The sequence below is a fragment of the Sphaerodactylus townsendi genome, linkage group LG15, assembly GCF_021028975.2.
Source record: "Sphaerodactylus townsendi isolate TG3544 linkage group LG15, MPM_Stown_v2.3, whole genome shotgun sequence".
NCBI lineage: Eukaryota > Metazoa > Chordata > Lepidosauria > Squamata > Sphaerodactylidae > Sphaerodactylus > Sphaerodactylus townsendi.
Genome location: NC_059439.1, coordinates 18,204,529 through 18,225,546, shown reverse-complemented (window position 1 = coordinate 18,225,546; position 21,018 = coordinate 18,204,529). Strand labels below are relative to the sequence as shown.

General features: G+C 45.4%; 1 protein-coding gene across 1 annotated transcript in view; it reads left to right on the top strand.

Moving 5' to 3' along the window:
- LASP1 (LIM and SH3 protein 1) overlaps positions 1 to 21,018 on the top strand; it is a 61,056-nt gene that overhangs the window by 17,178 nt on the left and 22,860 nt on the right. Inside the window, exon 3 of the mRNA XM_048517415.1 lies at positions 17,307 to 17,391. Within this exon, the coding sequence (XP_048373372.1) occupies positions 17,307 to 17,391 (85 nt within the window). The remainder of the gene's footprint in view (positions 1 to 17,306; positions 17,392 to 21,018) is intronic.

Sequence of the window (21,018 nt, the reverse complement as noted above, 5' to 3'; positions counted from 1 at the left end):
TCATACTGTCTTAGATGCTCTCACCGCCTTCCTCTTTGAACCCGTTATGAATACTCCACGTGAAGACAATATCCCTTGTGGCAACAACCTCGACCTGCAAGGTTTGGAGCTTGGGGCTGTCTCAGTAAATTCCAACCACTGCGTATTCCGTAAGGAAAAGGTAGTATTGAGAACTGAGCATACTTTTGCTCTCATGATTAACTCACAGTTTCACAGGTGACAGGAGAAACGTCCACCAACCTTTGCTCCTAATCCCAAACATCTGAAGGAGGTAAGATAGCACACCCCAAATGTAAGAAGAACACTGAAAGCACACATTCTGAGGATGCACAGTTTCCGAAAGACAGAAGCAATGTTCATTGTAGTCTCACCTCCAGACCTGGGACAGAAGATATCCACTTCTACTTTCAGCAGATGTTGTAAAAACCGGAGGCTTGTAGAGCACAGAAGTCAACTCCTCTCTTGGCGATCATAGCACACTTCGTCTGTATCTCAGCCGCAAATGCGGCCATGGCCAAAAACGCCTCCATAGATGAGATTTGCAAGGCAGCTACTTAGTTGTCGGTGTCACTGTTTATTTGCCATTATAGAATCAGCATCTGCAGAATCAGTTCAGCTAATGTGATCTTCGGTAGGCGGATTCTTCAGCGTGTCCTCAAGACAATGATGTCAACCCACCCAATTCCTAGATCTAGGGACACTTCTTTTGGAGATCCTGAAGATGTCCTACTTAGCCGGAAAACAATCCATCCCTTTCAGCTGAGTCAAAGAGGACATCTTGCCCTCCCGCATATCCGTCTCACAACACTTGTATATAGTTCTATCCTTTCTTGATTTCTTCTCTCTGCATTTTCCTTCCTGTTTTTCCAGTATTCCCTAAGTACTTATAAGGTTCACAACATTTATATTATGGTTGGCATTAGTTTTAACTGCTAGTTGGAGTTCCTGAACTGAGAGAAGGGGGGCAGTTCCTGCTGTGAAAAAGGAAGAATACTTGCTCCTACCACCCTGGCAAAGAGCGGGAATTGCCCAACGATGGTCTCCTTGACTCAGCTAAAAAGGACCTTTCACAGATAAGTACCAATGGTCCGTTCCATTCAGTGCAAAAGGAAGCAAGCACTAGCATCGATTGGGACTGCTTGAGTGTTGTGGTGAACGGGAGAGGCTGGCTTTTTTGCTCACACTCCACTGAACAGGCCTTTCCCCCCCCTTGAAATGCTTTAGAATCGCTGGCGAGAAGCAAATGGCCTACTTGCACAGCCATTTCCTCTTCCTGCCACCCCCACCCCCATGCCTGGGAGGAAGATGCAGCACTTCTTTCTGCACAACAGCTGTCTTAAAACAGTGTTTTTTGTGCGTGGAGGGGGAGGGAATTTGCATTGGGGAAATGGGATTGGCTGGCTGCCGTTCAGTTTTTCTTCCTTCACTGAGCTTTCTAGATAGAATGCTATGGTGAAAATCCTAGTTTACCATGGGTGCGAAGGTTGCATCTGCATTCTTTTCCATTTGCAGTCACTTCTGTTGTAGCTAGAATCGTCTAAATAGACAACATGAGAGTAGTTGTGTAAATTGCAGCAGCTCAACCTTGGACCTACTGTTCAGAATGACTTAATGTAGACTCTTAGGTTTTTCCTGCCCAGTTAGGGTATATTTGTATGGGCACCCTTCAACATGGCAGGAAATGAAGCTCTGGATTTGTCTATTCCCTAGTCTGTTAGCGCTGAAATAGTTCAGGAGGTCGGATGTTCAGTGTCTGCTGACAGTTTGTCATCTTTGGTTCCTTTGGAAGCTGACGTGGCTGAGCCCTGATTTAGGAGACAGTTTTATTTCTGTCACTGAAGACCAAAATACATAGTTGGGAGTGCCCATTTTTTTCCTCCTGCATTGCTGTTTGGGTGAGTTTCCGCACCACTCCTGTACTGGGGTGCTCACCTGACCTTTTAGCTCTCATGCAAATGTTCACTTGTTCCTCTCCTGCGGCTCTGTACTCCTTGCAGGAATGTTGAGCGGACAAATAGCGGCAGTTCCTAGAGACTAATAGCAATGCACTTTTAGTCTCTGTTCTGTTGTATTTTCAAAGTTATCTTAAATTTGTGGCCTACCTATTTGAGAATCGGCTTTCGTCTGAATTATTTTATCTTTTAAATTTTGTTTACAATATTTATATGCTCACATACCTCCTGGGACCCTAGGTATGCAGCACTTTTTTAAAAATGCAGCTGTTTTTTTAAGGCAGTACACTGGAAATATTGTTTTACAGTCTTCCTGCTGTAGGGCCAAGAGAGAAGGAACATTGTGGAATTACAAGCATGGCTGTCTTTTTCTTATGTACTTATCCCACAGTTGGAAAAGTAGTAAATGCTTGATTGTATTGCTTGATTGGCCCGGATCAGTGACAGCTTGAGAAGACCATTCTGAAGGTAGAAGAAGAGGAGGAGTTTGGATTTATACCCCACCTTTCTCTCCTGCAAGGAGACTCAAGGTGATTTACAAGCTCCTTTCCCTTCCACTCCCCACAACAGACACCTGGTGAGGTAGGTGGGGCTGAGAGAGTTCTGAGAGAACTGAGACTAACCCAAGGTCACCCAGCAGGAATGCAGGAGTGCGGAAACACATCTGGTTCACCAGATAAGCCTCTGCCACTCAGGGGGAGGAGTGGGGAATCAAACCCGGTTCTCCAGATTAGAATCCACCTGCTCTTAACCACTACACCACGCAGGTTTGTCTCTTCTTTAGTAGGTGTCTTCTTTTGTAGTGTCCTTCTCTCTCTAGCCTTTCCTTTGACGGAAAGATGATAGATGAACAGTTGCACATTGCCACCAGCTTTTCTGCCACTGGCTCTGAGCCTGGATATGTCACTGAAACTTCACACTATATAGCTTTGGTTATTCCGCACCAGATGAATGGGGAAACTATTTTCTAGCTACTGGAAGTTAAAGCCACCTCCACTCCCCAAATCCTTGGATCAAGCCCCAACCATGTTTTTCAAACAGAGGATCAAGTTTGCTTTTTAATTGCAGAAATCTTCAAGTGAGGGTTTTTGGCAGATAGTTGGATGATGGTCCTTGTTCTGCTGTGTGTTCTGCTGTTTGTGGGTACTAGAGGGGAGCTCTTACCAGTTATTCCAATATTTTAAATGAGTGCTGGCAGCTTAGAGAAGTGACTTGTTAAAACTTATGAACATAAGAAAGAGCCTGCTGGATCAGACCAGAGTCCATCTAATCCAGCACTCTGCTACTTGCAGTGGCCCACCAGGTGCCTTTGGGTGCTCACCTGCAGGATGTGAAAGCAATGATGGGCTGCTGCTGCTGCTCCTGAGCACCTGGTCTGCTAAGGCATTTACAGTCTCAAGGAGGATTAAGATTGGTAACTTCCTCTGTGTCTGATGTGTCCCCATATCTTCACTCCAATTTATCCTCATATTGCTTATGTCCCACTTTTGTATTCGTAAAAGCTTGAAGTGGGCGGGAATGCTATCGTGTAGTAGCAAGCTTCACAGAAATGCCACCTGTTGCAGTGTGGGGGACCGACAACTTCTTTTCAGTAGAACTGGAAAACTGGATTTTTTAATAGCTTCGCTTTATCTGTTGCAGTGACTGCTTGGATATAGTTTTGAAAGCACTGAATTTGTATGTTAATATAGCTCAGTCCTTTACGCTTCCTCTTGAAAGCTGAAACTGCGGACAAAGTACAATATCTGTACCCTCAAAGGATGGTCACATGGTTGGTCCGTAGAGCCTTTGGTCAACTAGAAGCATGATTTTTCAAGTGTTTTGTTTCTCGGCTTTAGAGCTTCCTTTATATCAAGGACCTAGGACAGGTAAGAGTCTGATTGGAAGAGCTTATCACAGATATAAAGCCAGTGGAAAGTAAAACAATGTGCAAACTTGTGCCACTTCGGAGGTTTTTGGGAAAAAATTCAAACTGTAGGAACATCTCGATAGCTTTGCAACCAAAGCTTGCCAGAATGTTGGGAACTACTGTTATCCAAAAGTTGTGCGCAGCGTTGTGCACTTCACCGCCAATGAAACACTTTATTTCAACTCCAACTATCCTACTAGGTTGCATTTCACCTTTGATTCCTTCCACCTGAGTGGTCTGAGAGGTAGGCTGTCGTTTGGGAGCCTTAGATTCCATTCCTGAGGGGGAGGGCCAAAACCCTGCAGGAGGCGGCACGACCCCGGTGCTGGAATAAATGCCTCTTTTGCGATGCTGGGAAGCCATGTGGTACGGCAACACCTGGTACCAACTCTCCTCTGGCTCAGCAGCCTACATTGGCATTAAAGGAGGGTGGGGGTGGAACCAGCTGTAGTCAGTTTCCTGAGCTCTTCTGGGCCAGGAACACCCCCTTTTGCTGGTGCCGACTTACACCAGCCACATGAGTGGCACAGCCCATTGAGCTGCAGGTGCCTCTTCCTCAGGGAAATGGCAGCGTTTCTTTTTGCTTACCAGCCATAGCGCAGCAAGCCTCCCAAGAGGCCGTGCATCTGTGCAACCCCCAGCCATGTCACAACCCCCCACCCCTTTAGGATTGTACTGCCCATTGAAAAAATGGAACAGCATTTTCATTATCCTGGGTAAAGTGTCAATTGGTGCCCTTTTTACCCCACGTAGTATTTTTGCGACGTTTTTCTTGTGTGATAGAAGAAACCCCCCCCTCCCCTTCCTGTTGTTGTGAAATGGTGGAGAGTTGAGGCTGCGTGGGTTCACGGCTGACAGCAGTTTGCCAACAGAGGAGGAGACGGGAATGCGTTTTGAGGAAGAGCATAGATGGTATTAAGACAAGAGTGTGATGGAACTGAGTCATGAACATGACTTAAGCGAAGAGGTAGCAAGCAGCTTGTGTTATAACCTTAAACAACTGCTTTGATTATTATGTCTACCTATCAGTTTTCTGTCAGCATGGCCAATTGGCCATGCTGGTAGGGCTGATGGGAATTCAGTTCCTGAACATCTGGAGAGAGGTTCCCTTGCACTCTGGCTCCATCGACAAGCCATTCCAGGCTCATGGAGTAACAAAGTTTGCTGCCCACTGCTCCGCCAGGCCCAAGACCAATTCTTCGCCCATCCCCCAACCAACTCCGCCTGGCAGAGCAGCAGGCAGTGCCTTTGCCTTTTGTTCCTCCCTCCTCCTGCCCTCATCTTGAAAACCAGTGCCGGCCCAGCGGAGAAGTGTCGCTCTCAGATTCTCCCACCTGCTCTGTGCATTGCCCAGCCACCCTTCTTTTCCCTGTCCCACCTTTGCCTGATAGAGAAGCAATGCTGCCGCTGCCACTCCCCACCGATCTCCGCCAGCTGGGACCATCCTGATCTGCCTCCCCATTTTCCCATCCACCTTCTCCCTATCCCAAAAACCAATGCTGGCCTGGCAGAGAAGCGGCACCAAGCCCCCACTCCTGCCAGGCCTCCCACCTGCCTCTCTATTCCCCTAGTCACTCTCTCCCATGCTCCAAAAACCACCTGGCTCTGCTGTCCAGAGTCCTGCCTGCCGGACTCCCATCCCGGCCATAGCAGCCCCACCCCTGTGAGGCCTGATGCAGTAGTGGCGGAGCACCAGAGCTACCCCAGAGTGAAAGGAGGCGGGGAATCCCAAGAGAAGCGGGGTGGGGGGCAGAGAAGGTGGCCGGCCAGGAAAACTTGTCACCAGCCTTCCCACTTCACCGCCTGCACTCCCACCCACCCCCTGTTCAGAGCCCATTTCATTGCAGTTTGCAGTGGGCTTTACTGTTAGTGATCTATGAGTGATCTCTTGAAGCAGCCAATATCATGCAGTGGAAGTCCTAGACTGGTAACTTAATTCTTCCCAGGCAGTCATTTGCCACTGTGGGAGATTCAGTTCCTCGGTGGCAGTTCATTGTACAATCCCGTTTATCTGCTTAATTCCAACATTAATTCCAGGGATGCCTGATGATGTAGACCATCTGATTATTCCGCTTCTGACTGAATGGACTTGTGGTTCATGTCTTCCATAATGCTCTGCCCTTCCTACTGTGCTGTGTCTTATGAGATAGCATTGGCACTTAAAAACGAAGTATTCAGGGCGTAATTAAATCTGTGTGGAATCAGATATGTTGAATACAGAAGACAGCCATCGGAGTCTAAAGTGTAATTTAAATGTGGACACCGTCTTAACCTCCAATTCCGCTCAGCCTCGTGTATTTCAATCCCCCCCTCCCTAATTTCGTTGCAATTCCTTCTAAAACAAGTGTGCCCGCTTCGGCAAGCTTATTGCATCGTGGTTCATTTATCCGAATCTTTCCAGTCTGCATTCCACGTCTCTTTGGAGTTGAAGCCAAGCATCTTGGGGCTTCTCCAGAATTTCCTTGAAATTCGCCTTTTCCTCCGTAAGCCGAAACCCAGAGGCCACTGCTGGGAACCCCCTTCTCGAACACGAGCCCTGGATATGGTTGCCATGGCAAACTTAAGGAGCCGGCTCTCCGCAGTAGCAGCATAAAGCTCATGAACCGTGACTGAACCATAAATGTGCCAGTATGTCTACCCACAGCGTATGTATACGGCAGATGCAATGCTATCGAAGGGAAAACAGCCACCTCCTTCCACAAAAATCCATTTCCATTGGCAGGCAAATGTGTCCCTAGGTAATACGTAATTCTGATTAATTCATGTCGCCCGTCCCTGCCCCAGTAGATGGCTGGGGAACAGTAGAACCAATGCCCTGGTTCTGCGCTGTCTCCCTCCGTTGTCTGCAATTAGTGCTAGACCCTCTTTGCCCCCCCCCTGTCTGATTTTGTACCCCCAGCAACGCCTTTTATCTCAGCTGCTGCTAGACTGTGCTTCTTCCTTCTAAACTACAAACAGCTCTCAGTGATAGGTTCAAGCTGCAGTCTTCCGCACGTACGTTGTGCCCCCCCCCCTTCCCCCAAACACTTGGTGTGTGAGCTTCAGTCCCATCTGTTGGTTCGGCTCTACTAAATAGATCGTTGCAGTTGCAAGTAAGATTGCCATGACTAAATAGCTTGCTTGTGGAACGAACGGCCTGAGTACATGAGGGAAACTCTCTTCCTCTTACGGAAGTTTCTCCTTTCCTGGGCACCTGGGAATGGTTTTTATCACAGGTAACAGTGACCAATTATAAGCACTTGCTTAGGTGTTGACCATTGGTGAGGCAGGGTGCTGTCCTGAAACCCTTTGCCCTCTTTCTACCAGGCCTGTAGATTCTGAGACCACTGTTAGGTTAGCTGGCCACTGGCTGCTCTGTCTCCCTTTATTCACAGGTGTCCAACTCTCGGCCCTCCAGTTGCTATGGACTACAGTTCCCATCATCCCCTGCCAGCATCATGCCTTATCTGCTCTGTAGAGCCCACTTCTTGTATGCTAGGATGTTGCTAATCAGCCTCCTATGCAAATAGGTTGTCTGAACTATACCTAAGAATATGAATTTACAGTTCATCTTTAGCAGAGTTGGATCCTTCTAAGAGAGTTGAAGACTGGCTGACCTTGTGAGCAAAGGGTGGAGAAAGAGAGCAGTTGAGTTGACCTGTGCTAATGCTGGAGAACTTTGGAGGGACTATCTTAGGTGCCCTCCTGCTGTGAGTGTGGATGTTTTTTCTCAACGTTGCTCTAGTTTTTGTGATTTCAGGCATGTGTGGATCTGTTGGGGTTTTGCACGTGTCTGTCACAACTCAGTTACTAAAGAGTTTACTGTTTGTATGTAAACAAGTTGCTGAAGTCACTGTTTATGACCTATTGATTAGCTATTGGTCAGTGAGATAGCCATGGCTTACACGTTAGTGAGCACGCACATCTGAAGTTATAAAGTGAACTCTGTTTCTTTGTTTCCACAGCAGCCCTGCCACAAGCACGAGATAGCAGATAGGTTCCAAGATGTAACCAAACGTACAGTAATGTAGATGTGTAACAGGAAAGAAAGAATTTCTTATTTTATTTCCTTATAATCCTCCATTTTTAGTTAGTAAACTCATATATCAAAAGCAACTGAGAATCTGTCTCTTCTGTTCTACTCTGCTAACACACGCACATACTCTCACCCCCCCCCCTCCAAACAGGATCACCTCTTTGAACTGTATATGAGAGGATAACAAATGCCACCAAAGTGTAAAGAGAGCTACTGAGCTTTGTATACTTCTAAGCAAACCACAACATATATTTCCCCTTCATGTTCTCAGTATTTCCTATTCTATCCACCCATCATTTTTGAGCAAATGACTTTGACTTTGCTCCTATAGCTGTTCGGTGAGCCTGCATCCTAGTCCCTGCCCAGTGAATACCCTCTCCTAAAATTGGGTTTGGGAAAGTATTTAGGATCATTCCTGATGCCTAAACGTGTAATTCTAAGGGCCCACATGTTGCACTAAATGTGCAGTTAATAACAGCATATACATGCTCAGCTTCACTCTACTTATCTATTATGATTTACCTGTGTCTTGATATAAAAAATGTTCTGCGTTTTCTTACTGGAAGCAGCTTGTGATATGTAGCGGAGGCAGGGAGAGGAATTTGGAGCACACGGACGGGTTTCAGTAGAAATAACGGAAGCAAATGGAGCTAGTTGCATGTTCAGCATAACATTTGTGTGGAAGATAATTGCTTCAGAGACATAACGTACCGGTTGTCCTTTATGCCGTCCATGATTTCTAGGCCATTTTCCTACGGTGTCTTGATATTAGAGTGCCACTTTAAGGCTTCTAGCATTTAATTGTTTGCCTTTTTACTCTATGGCCAGAGTGATTGACTTCTATCTACTATATATACTATTATATAGCAGTGGCATAGTGGTTAAGAGCAGGTGTACTCTAATCTGAAGGAACCAGGATTGATTCCCTGCTCTGCCACATGAACTGTGGAGGCTTATCTGGGGAATTCAGATTAGCCTGCACTCTCCAACACACGCCAGCTGGGTGACCTTGGGCTAGTCACAGTTCTTCCGAGCCTCTGCTCCCACCCACCTCACAGGGTGTTTGTTGTGAGGGGGGGAAGGGCAACATTTGTAAGCCCCTTTGAGCTTTTGGTGGAGAGAAAGAGGGATATAAATCCAAAAAACTCACTCTTTTCTCATATATTGTTAATTTGTTATTGAAGTGCACAGTTCGCATCACACCTGAAGTTTGGAATACAAATTAACCTACCAGTCCTGCTGTTGGTCCCTTAGTTTTCATATTTTTGCACAGTATAATCCATTCTTCATTCATAGATCTGCAAACATTTTGGGCGAGGCTGATTTTCGTCTCTTCTTAGAAGTGCCAGGAAAAGTGTCTCTGACCGTTCCTTTGTGCAAGTCACCACTGGTGGAGAGTTCTGAAAGCACACTGTCACTTGCTGCTTGCTTTTTTTCCAACTTCCTAGTCAGCGCATCTAGACACATCCTTTTTCGGGGTTAGAATATTTTTAATCTTGCACTTCCTGCATTTCATGTATGGCTCACCTTTAAGGCACTCTTCAGCAACTTTATGTAAAGATAGGTTTTAGCAAAGTGCTTAGATTCCCCAGGAACTTTATGCTTCAGGTATTTGTGAGCTTTGAGGGCGTGTTGTGTGTTGACAATAATACATGGTTGTCATGCTGTGGAGACTGTAGTTGTGCAAACTGTCATATTCAGTTGAGCAAACTACCATTTGAGCTACCTATCTCTTTAAGGAACAATATGCTTGGCTTTCTTTGTGGGGGGAAAAAACCCAAAACACTGCTTCTGATATACCTAGAACAACAATAGAGACAGTGACTAATAGCTTCTAATTCACAAAAGCCTTCTAATTTACAAAATCCTTCACAGTCTGCCATCACAACTATGTTTTGACACAGGTCATTCTATTTCCATGTTACAAAGTTGATGTTGAAAAGGTAAAGTTGGCCAGAGCAGCACAGGGGTGGCATGCAGGGGAGGGGAGGGAAGGGGCCCGGCATCTGAACATGGTCCACCCACCCTAGTAGAGTGGGAGGGGAGTGAGGGAGGTGGGCATGTGTGAGGCAATACAGCCTGTCAATTCCCTCATTCTCCTGGTAAATCTCCAAAGTGGCTTGCATTATCCTCCTGCCCTCCACTTTATCCTCACAGTGGACCCAACACAGGAGAATTCAGGTTAGGCTGAATGTGCCTCAGGGCCAAAGTCCCCTAGCCAGCCTTCCACAGCAGAATGTGGGCCTCTGAACCTGTATCATCTCTCCCAGATCTTATTCCCTACTTGGAGTACAGTGCCAAAGAAGAAGAGTTAGGATATACCTCCCCTTCTCTCCTGTAAGAAGACTCACAAAGGGGCTTGCTCTCCCACCCCCACACACACAAATGTCACCCTGTGAGCTTGGGTGGGGCTGAGAGCTCTGAATAGGGATAGTCTAGGGAATGTCCCACATACTACGGGCCAATTGGCCATGCTGGTAGGGCTGGGATGGGAATTGGGAATTCTGAACATCTGAGAGCCGCAGGTTCCCACCCTGGACTCAGCCTGGGCTCACCTGTAGCTGGCATCTGCTGGGTGCACAAGCTAATCTAGTTCCCCAGGACAGCTTCCACAGCTCAAGTGGCAGGAAACCTAAGCCTCAGATTAGAGTGCACTTGTTTTAACCACTATGCTGCCTAGGGCACCTTTCAACGGCGGGCAGGTGGTAGAATGCTGGGTTAAGATGAGATGAGAAAACGAAGTTCATCCTCCTCTCCTGCCCTGTAAGTGTAGCTCTCGCTAAGGACTTTGAGGCAGTACACTTAACCTAGCCTCCTCCCCTCAGGACACAAGTGAGGATAAATGAAAGGTAGCAAGTGAGGGAAAATACATTTGCCTGCCTCTTTATGCTTGGTCCCTTACCTGATACGTGGGCAGTGTACTGTTGCTGCAGCTCCCTGTGCTGCGGATCCTGGGTATGCTAAAGCCCCCTGTCTGGCAGGGTTTGTGCAGCTTAAATAAGATGTTTTGTTGTGCGGATAGAGCATTGTAAATGTATGCAGCACTGATTTGTTTGCCTGTCTAGCGCTACATTTTAAATTGAGCCTTGGCATTGCAAAATTCTCGAACTCTCTCCTTGGAACGGAAACCTAACTCCTTTAACAACAATTGAATCAACTTGAATCTTCTCATTTTTATTTTAGCTGTTATTTAGCGGGAACCGGGAAAACATTTACAAGACTTAAGAGTGTCAACTTTGTGCTTTCTCCATAGTTGGATTCGAGCTCCCATCATCCCCTGTCAGCATGATGCTGGCAGAGGATGATGGGAACTGTAGTCCATAACATTTAGAGGGCGTGAGTTTGACACCTGTGCTTTAGAGCGTTCCAAGGTGAGGATGATCTGTGGGTGTAGGAATTCACTGTGACTTGGTTTTGTGGTAACCCAGCATAAGCAAGGAAGGCTGTTTCCCCCCCTCACCCTTTCTGGTGGGAACTCCGTGTAGCTTTGATTTTAATCTTTAAACCCACATGGTGTAAAGCAAGTTCAAGGATGGGACGTCCAAAGTCACTCGGCAAGCTACGTGGCAGAGTGGGCAGGTGATCCAAGGATTCCTTGATCCAGAAGAGCTTTCTGTCTTCATATCTTCTATGCAAGGTAGTACTGGTTGAAAACCTGTCTCCAGAGGGAAGTTGACAGAGTGGTCAAGGGGACCATCTCCCATAGCATCCCTCCTGATTCTTCAGCCCTCCTTAGTTCATTCAGAATGACAAACTGGCGCAGAGGCACTCATTCAAGAAGGCAGGGGATTCTTCCCATGCCAAGGAAGCAACTCTGCCAATATTCAGGAGGGGGAGAAATAGACAAGTGCTTGACTGTTTTACTGATGTAGCCCAAGGACAGCTGAGATTCCCAAGCTCTGAAGTTGAAGATCTATCCAGTCAAGGTTCTACATGCCACTGTCCTGGAAAACTCTGAATTTTGCTTCAAGGTAACACAGATTCTGTGACACTAAAGAATGATGGAAATGAAGAAGAAGAATTGGATTTATGTCTCCTTTCCTTATACCTCCAGTACTACAGCTTTTCCCTTCCCCCCTCACAACAAACACCCTGTGAGGTAGAAGGGGCTGAGAGAGCACCAAAGAACTGTGACTAGGCCAAGGTCACCCAGGTGGTATGTGTTGGAGTGCACACACTAACCTGGTTCACCAGATAAGCCTCCACAGTTTAAGTGGCAGAGTGGGAATCAAACCCAGTTCCTCCAGATTAGAGTGCACCTGTTCTTAACCACTACACCACGCTGGTTCTGATGAGTTTGCTCTTAATTCTCCAGCTGTAGGAAGGAACAAGCCACCGCGTAGGGCAATAAAAACCCTTCTCCCCCAACCCCTAACATAGTCTGAGTTCAAGCAAGCAGTGGCTTCATTTTCCACATCCCTCTGCAGTCATAAGACTAAGAACTTTACAGAGCAGTTTAAGAGAAAACTGAAAGTGTTTGGGGATGGGCACTAAATAAACGTTGCAATTGAGCTGTGTGTGCCTCTCAGCTGCCCTAAAGACTCTTGATTCTAATTTTTCAGGGGTTAAATTATTTGCAAGGAAGCAACTCATCACTAGAGCACGAAGAGGTACTTTAAGAAGGATATCCCATGGAAATACATCTCCAAGTTAAGATCAGGGGAACTGCCTGCTCTTAAACTTCAGGAACTCTCAACAGCACGACAAGATATTGATATTTTGCACCGTTCACTGGATCCACTCTGAGAGTGCATACAACACTACAAACAAAATTTTAAAATCATTTATGTCTGCACCAACAACAGTTTAAAAGTAGGTCAGGGATAGTCCGATAATGGAGTTAACATGAAATGAACTACAAGAGAAAAGGAAGAAATTGAGGTGGGGGGAAGCTTGCATCAGACAAAGGAGATGGATTTTGCCTGGTGTCCAAATGCAAAAGATAACATTGACTGTGCCTGGCAGATCTCATTTGCACTGCAGAGAAAGCTAGAGTTTCTTTCAGTATTGGCAAAGGAGCCCTGTGTCAGCTTCTGTTTCAGGGGTCGAAAGGCTGGGGGCATCCTTTCTGCAGTAACTTTCTTAACTGAGTTATATTGCTGTGATTTGTTATAGGTTGCTTTGGATGGGAGATACTCCGGCAGAAATTGTTCTACCCTCTTCTGTGCGCCCAGGCACCCTTGCAGTAGTAAAATTTTAGAATTTCCAGAGCATGGTTCCACCCAGTGGACAGCTGGATTTCTTGGGAGGATTTCTTCTCTGCTGTAATATCATTCAGCATAGGGTGTTCAGATGTTCATCCTCTGCCAGCATCATGCTGGCAGGGGATGATGGGAACTGTAGTCCATAACATCTGGAGGGCCGCGAGTTTGACACCTGTGTCTCAAAGTATTACTTTTCACACACTAGGATTTTGAGTATGTTTTTTAAAATATTTTTTTTATTTGTATTGTATCCAATCCAATAATGCACCATCACACTTTGTCCAAACCATACAATTTTCCTCCCCCAAAGGATGAGTTCTTCTAATTCTTATCTAAGCAGCAGCAGCCCATTCTTTCTCCCATCTTTCCTCTTTAACTCCAACTTCTTTCATCCAGTCCACAAACAGAATCCATATCTTCATGATTTCATTTTGTCTATCCTGCCAAAGTTGGTTCCTTGACATTATTTCAAAAATTTCTAGGATTTTGAGTATGTTAACCATTTTGGTTAGCTGTCTTGCCCTCTCCCTTCTGTCTGCCCCTCTTTCATGATAGTGTCAAATTTTCCCATCAACAGTCTGGATAATTCGCGTTAAAATGTGATAAAATGTGTCTAAATTATTGTAGCGACATGAGAACCCAGCTTTGTGGGGGTAAAGGGTAGATGACTGGGGAAGGCAGTGGGAAACCATCCCATAAACAGTCTGCCTAGTAAACATTGTGATATGACTCCAGTTCAAAGCTTAGTAATGGCCTGGTGCTTACATAGGAACTCTGTACTATTTTTAAAAAGCTTTTGAATGATATCTGTTCATAGTTTAGGCTTGTGTTGTGGCATAGGGAACTTGTTAGTGGGGAGGCTGGGAGAATGTATGGAGACCTAACCGTTGTATGCCATTAAATAAGATCTTTCTGGTTCCTATGCTCATCTTCTTGGCTGGATAGCTTTAAAAAGGGCTTGGACAGATTTATGGAGGAGAAGTCAATCTATGGCTACCCATCTTGATCCTCCTTGATCTCAGATTGCAAATGCCTTAGCAGACCAGGTGCTCAGGAGCAGCAGCAGCAGAAGGCCATTGCTTTCACATCCTGCATGTGAGCTCCCAAAGGCACCTGGTGGGCCACTGCGAGTAGCAGAGTGCTGGACTAGATGGACTCTGGTCTGATCCAGCAGGCTAGTTCTTATGTTCTTATGTTCTTATGTTCTTGATTGTTGACTGATTCTGTACAGCAGGTTAGTGGTTTGAATGTACGTCTTTCTAAAAGACACGTTTCTACCCCAGAGCATGCTAAAGTATGTGTCCAGTGCCTTTGACTGGATGTGAGTTTGAGTGGTAAACATGTTTACTGCTTTCCTAGATTAGTGCTTGTAATGAATCCTTTATCAGCCAGATAAACCCTGATAAATTTGGGGCAGTTCTCCACTAAGCCTGTCTGATTTTTTTTAAGCTCTTCTGAAAGAAGGAATTCCTTCCACTTTTAGTGCTCTCGGAAGCAAAGCTAATGACCATGTAAAGCTTGCAGTGTATTTGCCTTACAGAACCCCAAGATGAAAATCTCATGAGGCTAATGTCTGAATTTGTCCGATTTGGAATGAGAAAGTAACATTATCTCGTTTTGTCGACTTGAGGTCTTCGGCCAGGGCAGCGTTCGTTTAGTGAAGGCAACACACAGAAGATTCAGACTGACTTGACACAAAACCCTAGAAGAAGAAAATAGAAACTGCCCACATTGTAGTAAACAAATGGAAAGTGTTATTATGTGAGCTTAAACAGTATGTTGGTCTGTTACTCTTTGGAAACAGAAGACATTTTTGAGAGCTTAAAATACATATTCCCGTGATGAGAGGATGGCAATAATTTGTCTATCATAGTATTTTAACATCATGAGCTTGAAGGAATCCAGTGGGTTTCCTCTGAGTATATTTAATAGGAGCAACCTACCAGTATCATAGTAAATATAGAGAAAAGGCTATTCTGAATTAATATTAATTTTAATATAACCCATCTAAGAATAAGCAATATATCCTTCAAAAATCTTATCTCTTATTTCTTGAATCAGTTTCTGAAAGAGTCAGAGTTTCTGATCCTGTTCTTTTTTGAACTTTGTAGACTTTAAAAAAAATGAAATTACCAAAAATGAAAGCTTTACACGAATTAAAAGAAGCTTCTTGACTTGCAAATAGCACACTTAATAAAATACAAGTGAAACTGTCCTTCTCAGACTTATTCACTCACAGAGGCCCCTTCCGCACACGCAAAATAACGCGTTTTCAAACCACTTTCACAACTGTTTGCAAGTGGATTTTGCCATTCCGCACAGCTTCAAAGAGCACTGAAAGCAGTTTGAAAGTGCATTATTCTGCATGTGTGGAATGAGCCAGAGATAAGTTGTGAACAGTGGGTTAAATGGCAGTTTGTTCCTTAATGGTATTTTGACTGCTACTTGTCAGTTTTCCATTTGATGCAGAAGATCAAAGAATCTGTGCTACAGCAAGTGTGAAGCTAGGCTCTTTTACTAAGTTGTAACATTTGGTATGTTTGGCAAGTCTCCAGGTTTGGACCCAAAACCTGAAAATGTTCCGTATTCCGTAACTTTGGAAATTATTTTTTTCCAGCTTGATGTCCAAAGAGTTGCTTGTTCGACTATCCAACAAATGTGGTAGTCATTTGGGCTCAATGGATGTAGCAGCGTTGCAGCTGTTGAATTGTATATAGCCATATTTGTTTACACACTACTTTCAACGGATGAGCAAAACGCTTTTCAAGAGAGAATTTCGCATAAGCTTCCTCAATCCCCCTCCCAATTTCATTTTTTTATAAAATCAGAAATCAGGAAAACAAGGGGGCAGTTCTTATGTTCTTCTCCAGGTGGTTGCAACACTAGTTGCTATACAGCAGTGGTTTTCAACCTGGGGGTCGCGACCCCTTTGTGGGGGTCAAACGACCCTTTCTCTGCATCAGTGTTCTCCATCTGTAAAATGGATAAATGTTAGGGTTGGAACTGTATTAAAGGGTCACGGCATTAGGAAGGTTGAGAACCACTGCTGTACAGCATCTTTGCTTATCTTGACATATGACTGCAGAATTTGAATCCTTCTCGTTGAGCTAATCCACAGAAGGTCTGTTCACTTATGTATTTACATTGCACTTTTCTCTAGGACAAGCGAGACCTTAAATGTCGGGTTTGAAGGGGAGGGTGTTTACCCACCAGGATCATATTGTGTATGAGTTTAATTCTTTCATTTCTATTTCACACATATTGCTGAGACTCAGGGAGGATTGCACAACCAAATCAACGTAATAAGAACAGTGTCATAGAAGAAGAGTTGGATTTATATCCCCCCTTTTTCTCCTCCAAGGAGACTCAAAGGGGCTGACAATCTCCTTTCCCCCCCTCATAACAAACACCCTGTGAGGTAGGTGGGGCTGAGAGAGCTCAGAAGAACTGTGACTAGCCCAAGGTCACCCAGCTGGCGTGTGCTGGAGTGCACAAGCTAATTTGAATTCCCCAGATAAGCCCCCACAGCTCAAGCGGCAGAGCGGGGAATCAAAGATTCTAATCTGGAGATTCCTCCAGATTCCTCCAGAGTGCACCTGCTCTTAACCACTACGCCACTGCTGCTCTTAGAATAAACAATGCAATAAGACTGGAGAGGGTTACAAAATTGAAGGTTGATATATATATAGCAGTATATACAGCAGACAGGGCAATAACAGGTGCTCACAGTTTCAGGCATTCACTGCAGTCTTGTTCCCTTTATGAAAATCCTCCCAGACGATTCCATTCTACTCACTCTGCAGTGACTTTGTTAGGGAGGGTGTTCCTCCCAGTGGGGAGCCCCAGCAGATAATGCCTGGGTTCAGGTCGCTGTTGATCTTCCCCATTTGCAGGGAGGCAGCCTGATCCAACTAATTGGGGTTGTGCGGGATGTCGGAATTTCCCTTTGCATTTTCCAGTCATTGCTGGCAACCTTTCATTTTCTGGGAGCGACTGCCGTAGAGTCACTTCACAGAGAGCAAACAGTCTGTGTCACCAAACAGATGGAAGCATCCAGGGAGCCTCTGGATGGAGCCCATGAACAACCTGGGAGCGTGTTCATGGGGACAATGAGCAGACAGTTGGAGCGATCAGAAGTGGTGTTAATTGTGTGTGTGTATGTGTTTTGCTGTTCGAACCAGATTAAGGGTGGCTGCTTCACACTGCCTCTTTTCTTCCCTTTTCAGACACTACCCGAAGCAGTCTTTCACCATGGTCGCCGACACTCCAGAGAACCTGCGCCTTAAGCAGCAGAGCGAGCTTCAGAGTCAAGTAAGGCTCCTTCTGACATTGTTCCTTTTGACGTTTCCTATATTTTGTTAAATCCTAACCATTGTCATACGGTGGCTCCTTCAAATGACCAGCCCCGAAGAGGACATTCGCAAAATTTCAACCTCTTTTAACGTAAACTTGCGGCTTCCATGTGGAGAAGGAAGGCTGCTAAGCCACCGCCAGAGGAAACAAAATTAGCAAAGCCGAAATGAAATTAACACGCTCTGACAGGCATTCACCCGACGAGCAGAAGATATTTATGATACAATCATTGAGGGCCGACAACTCAGCGGAGCGCCTGAAAATAGCTGAGAACTGTGCAGAGGTGGGAAGAGGTACGGGTTAAACGAACCAGATACCACCTGCTTAGAAGAAGGAACCCAGGTTGCAAAGTAGGCAGCAAATGGCTACGCAAATGATTTGTGATGGCAAATGCCAACTAGAATTTGGAATACTTTGGAAAGGATGGGGATGAACGGCTCAATACAGGCAGGGATCAGGTGGCAAGGGAGCAGGACAAAACACCGTTTCTTGATCAAGGAGTTACCCTCAGCAGCTTGCAGGCCCTTCTTTCTCCATCTTAAGGGCCTCCCCTCATCACTCAAAATGTTGCTTCTCCACGTGCTTGTAGCACTGCGGAGGCAGCTTTGATACACAATTTAAAATCTGTTTATCTGTCAGTGGAAATAATGCCCTACTTCATAGGATTATTATGACCATGTAGTTCTCTTAATGCTAAACAAGGTTCTCCCTGGATAGGTGGGGAAAGTCTGAACTTGACAGTCCACGTGAATACAAACAGATTGGAAGGTCCAGGAAGAGGGAGGTGTCTTGGCGATGCTTTAAGAATTAACAGGGATTGTTCAGTATCAGCTTCTTTTCCTCCGAAGGGTATCACAACCTTTTTTCATGCTCCCTTGAGAATCATCACAAGCCAGAATGATTTCTAACCTGGAGAATCGGGTTTGATTCCCCACTCCTCCACCTGCGTGGCAGAGGCTTATCTGGTGAACCAGATGTGTTTCCGCACTCCTACATTCCTGCTGGGTGACCTTGGGCTAGTCACAGTTCTCTTAGAACTCTCTCAACCTCACCTACCTTATAAGGTGTCTGTTGTAGGGAGTGGAAGGGAAAGGAGTTTGTAAGTCACCTTGAGTCTCCCTACAGGAGAGAAAGGTGGGATATTTATTTCTTCTTCTGTCGGAGAAAGGGCAAGAAGCTATGTAATGTGTACAAATCCACCATCTCTTTTGACTGCAGAATGTGCTGCTTTGGAAGAGAGATGGCCTGAAATTCTAGACGCATTAATTTCTGGCTCTGCTTTTGAAATGTCGCCTTCTGTAAGGCTGCCTTGCCCAGTGGCTCCCTGACTTGTGGTCAAATATATATTGGCCTGTTTTGTACTTCTGTCTCTACCGTTGCTGCTTAGTTTTTTGCTGCGTGAGGAAATGCAGTTTTTTGGGCCCCTAAGCCTTTGTGTGCTGCCCTAGCTCCCAAGCTGGGTTAATCATTAGGCAGGTAAGTAAACAGGACTCTGCTGTGGTTCTGTGCATGACCTTATTCATCAGCACATCTCTTCCCTCAAGATTTACTGCTTTACGGAAGCCTAGCCACACCTTCCCTGTACCTCTGGCATTTGTTGCTTTCTGTTTCACTCATTTTTCAACTGGGATTTTTCTTCTCTCTCCCTCCCAGGCAGGTAACCCTTTCTTGTCCATCTGTGGGTAGGAAACTGGCTAGCTGGGCATGACTTCAGTTTTCCTGGGGCATCAGTTGCTTTTATAGCTTGAGATTAGAAAATTAGATCTGGGAAAGTCACGTATGTGCTACACCCAACAAGTTACTGCAGCATGGTGAGTCAAACTAGGAACAAACACTAGTATTCCGAATAAACAAGGAGAATTATTTAAGAGGCGTTCATTAACGCTAGTAATATTGTTGCCCGGCTTCAAATATACTTATAGTTGCTAACATGTGAGTTTGGTTCAGTATACAGTTGGAAAAATGTGAAAGCAAGGATACTCTCAGAAACTGTGATTTTTAAAATTGTAGCTTCTGAATATCCAAGTATCTTCCTGCAGTCACAGTTTCTGGCACTGGAAACAGGCCAATCTACTGGATTTGTTCTACAATATTTACAGAATCAGGACGCAGGTCCATGTTCTTGCATCAGATTAGTAAGTTTTTACGAGGGATGCTCAGAAATGTGTTAGTTCCTAAGTATCCCTCGTAAAGGCTGGAGTAATTCTGTTCTGGGTTGCAGCGTTAGTCACACTCTGATTCCTGTTACCCTGGAGAAAGGGAGGAGGCCCTGATGCTGCATGTAGCTGTTGGAGGTCTCTGTGGAAAATGCTTCACATTGAATCTGGTTCCTTGACCGATGTTTCCCTGTGGCTAAAGTGGTCCAACTCTCTCACGAGAGCAGATTTCTTATCCTCTTTGAGGCTGGGGAAGGGGGCTTTCTCCCATTCTTCACTGGCTGGAGGCCAGTTGCTTTTTTCCCCGCACGATCCAGTAGGTGGTGCTGACACATCAGACAGCTTTTGTTGGCAGAGGAACGAAGTCAGTCAGGTGACAAAATATTTCACTGTTATCGTCGGGGGAGCCCACCATTCTTAAGCAACTGCACACAGTCTTGGTGAAATATTTTGTGTGTGTGTCTGAGTGGGGAAGGAGCACAAGCAGAAATACAGGCTTGAATTCAGCCTCAAGTTTGGGAAAAAATGGTTCCCCTGAACTGTAGGCAGAAGCTTCATTTTCCAGAAAAGACGCTCGTGACAGATATTGCATCATTAAAAACATTGTTCCCCCTGCTGGAGTTCTCACGTATGAAGTGTAATACTCTGTACATGAGAATAGGTGGATTTAGGAAGTTGCAATAATGTAGAAAACAGATGTTTCTGGTATATGGTTAAAGCAATAGTTCTTAAGTGAAAATGTGGTTTCGTTAGGAAAAAGGATGCAACACGGTTTAACATTCACATTCCTAAGTAACTTCTTGATGCGTGTTGCAGTTCTAAGAGGCACATTTATTTCACATTGAGACTATCACGCCTCCCCAATTAACCTTGATTTAAGCCCTCTTGGAAAAGGTTATGCTGCTGGTTGCTGTGCCTGATTCACTGTGTCTAGCTTTAGCACACGCTGCCTGCCTGTTCTCAAGCATGTCTTCCATCTGAAGGGCACACGGGCAGTGTTCTTTTAGAAGTGTGATTCTTGATGTGCTGGGTTTTGTACAGCTTGGGTTTCAGAAAAGAGACCTTCCTACAGGTTCCTCTTTGCTCAGTCAGAAGGTCGGTTCTCTTTTTGCCTTCCGAGTGTTGGAACGTCTTAATGGGAACCAGCACACTGAGTGTCACAGATCCTTGGAAAAAGGAGATAACCCAGGAGCAGTTTCCCTCCAGTTCTCTCGTTGCATAGCTGTGTGAGTGACTGAGAAACAAGCCGGCAGCCAGCTCGGCTGGAAGGCTGCCTGATTTGAGGCCCTCTGTAGAAGCTCTGTTCTTCCAGAGAAGGCTGTGCCACCGTTCTCCCTTTCTGGGAGAACTGGGTTTTGACTTCCACATCTGTGTCCCAGTTGCGGTGGCTTCACAAGGCGGAGCGTTAAAATTTAAGGAGGCCTTTCCC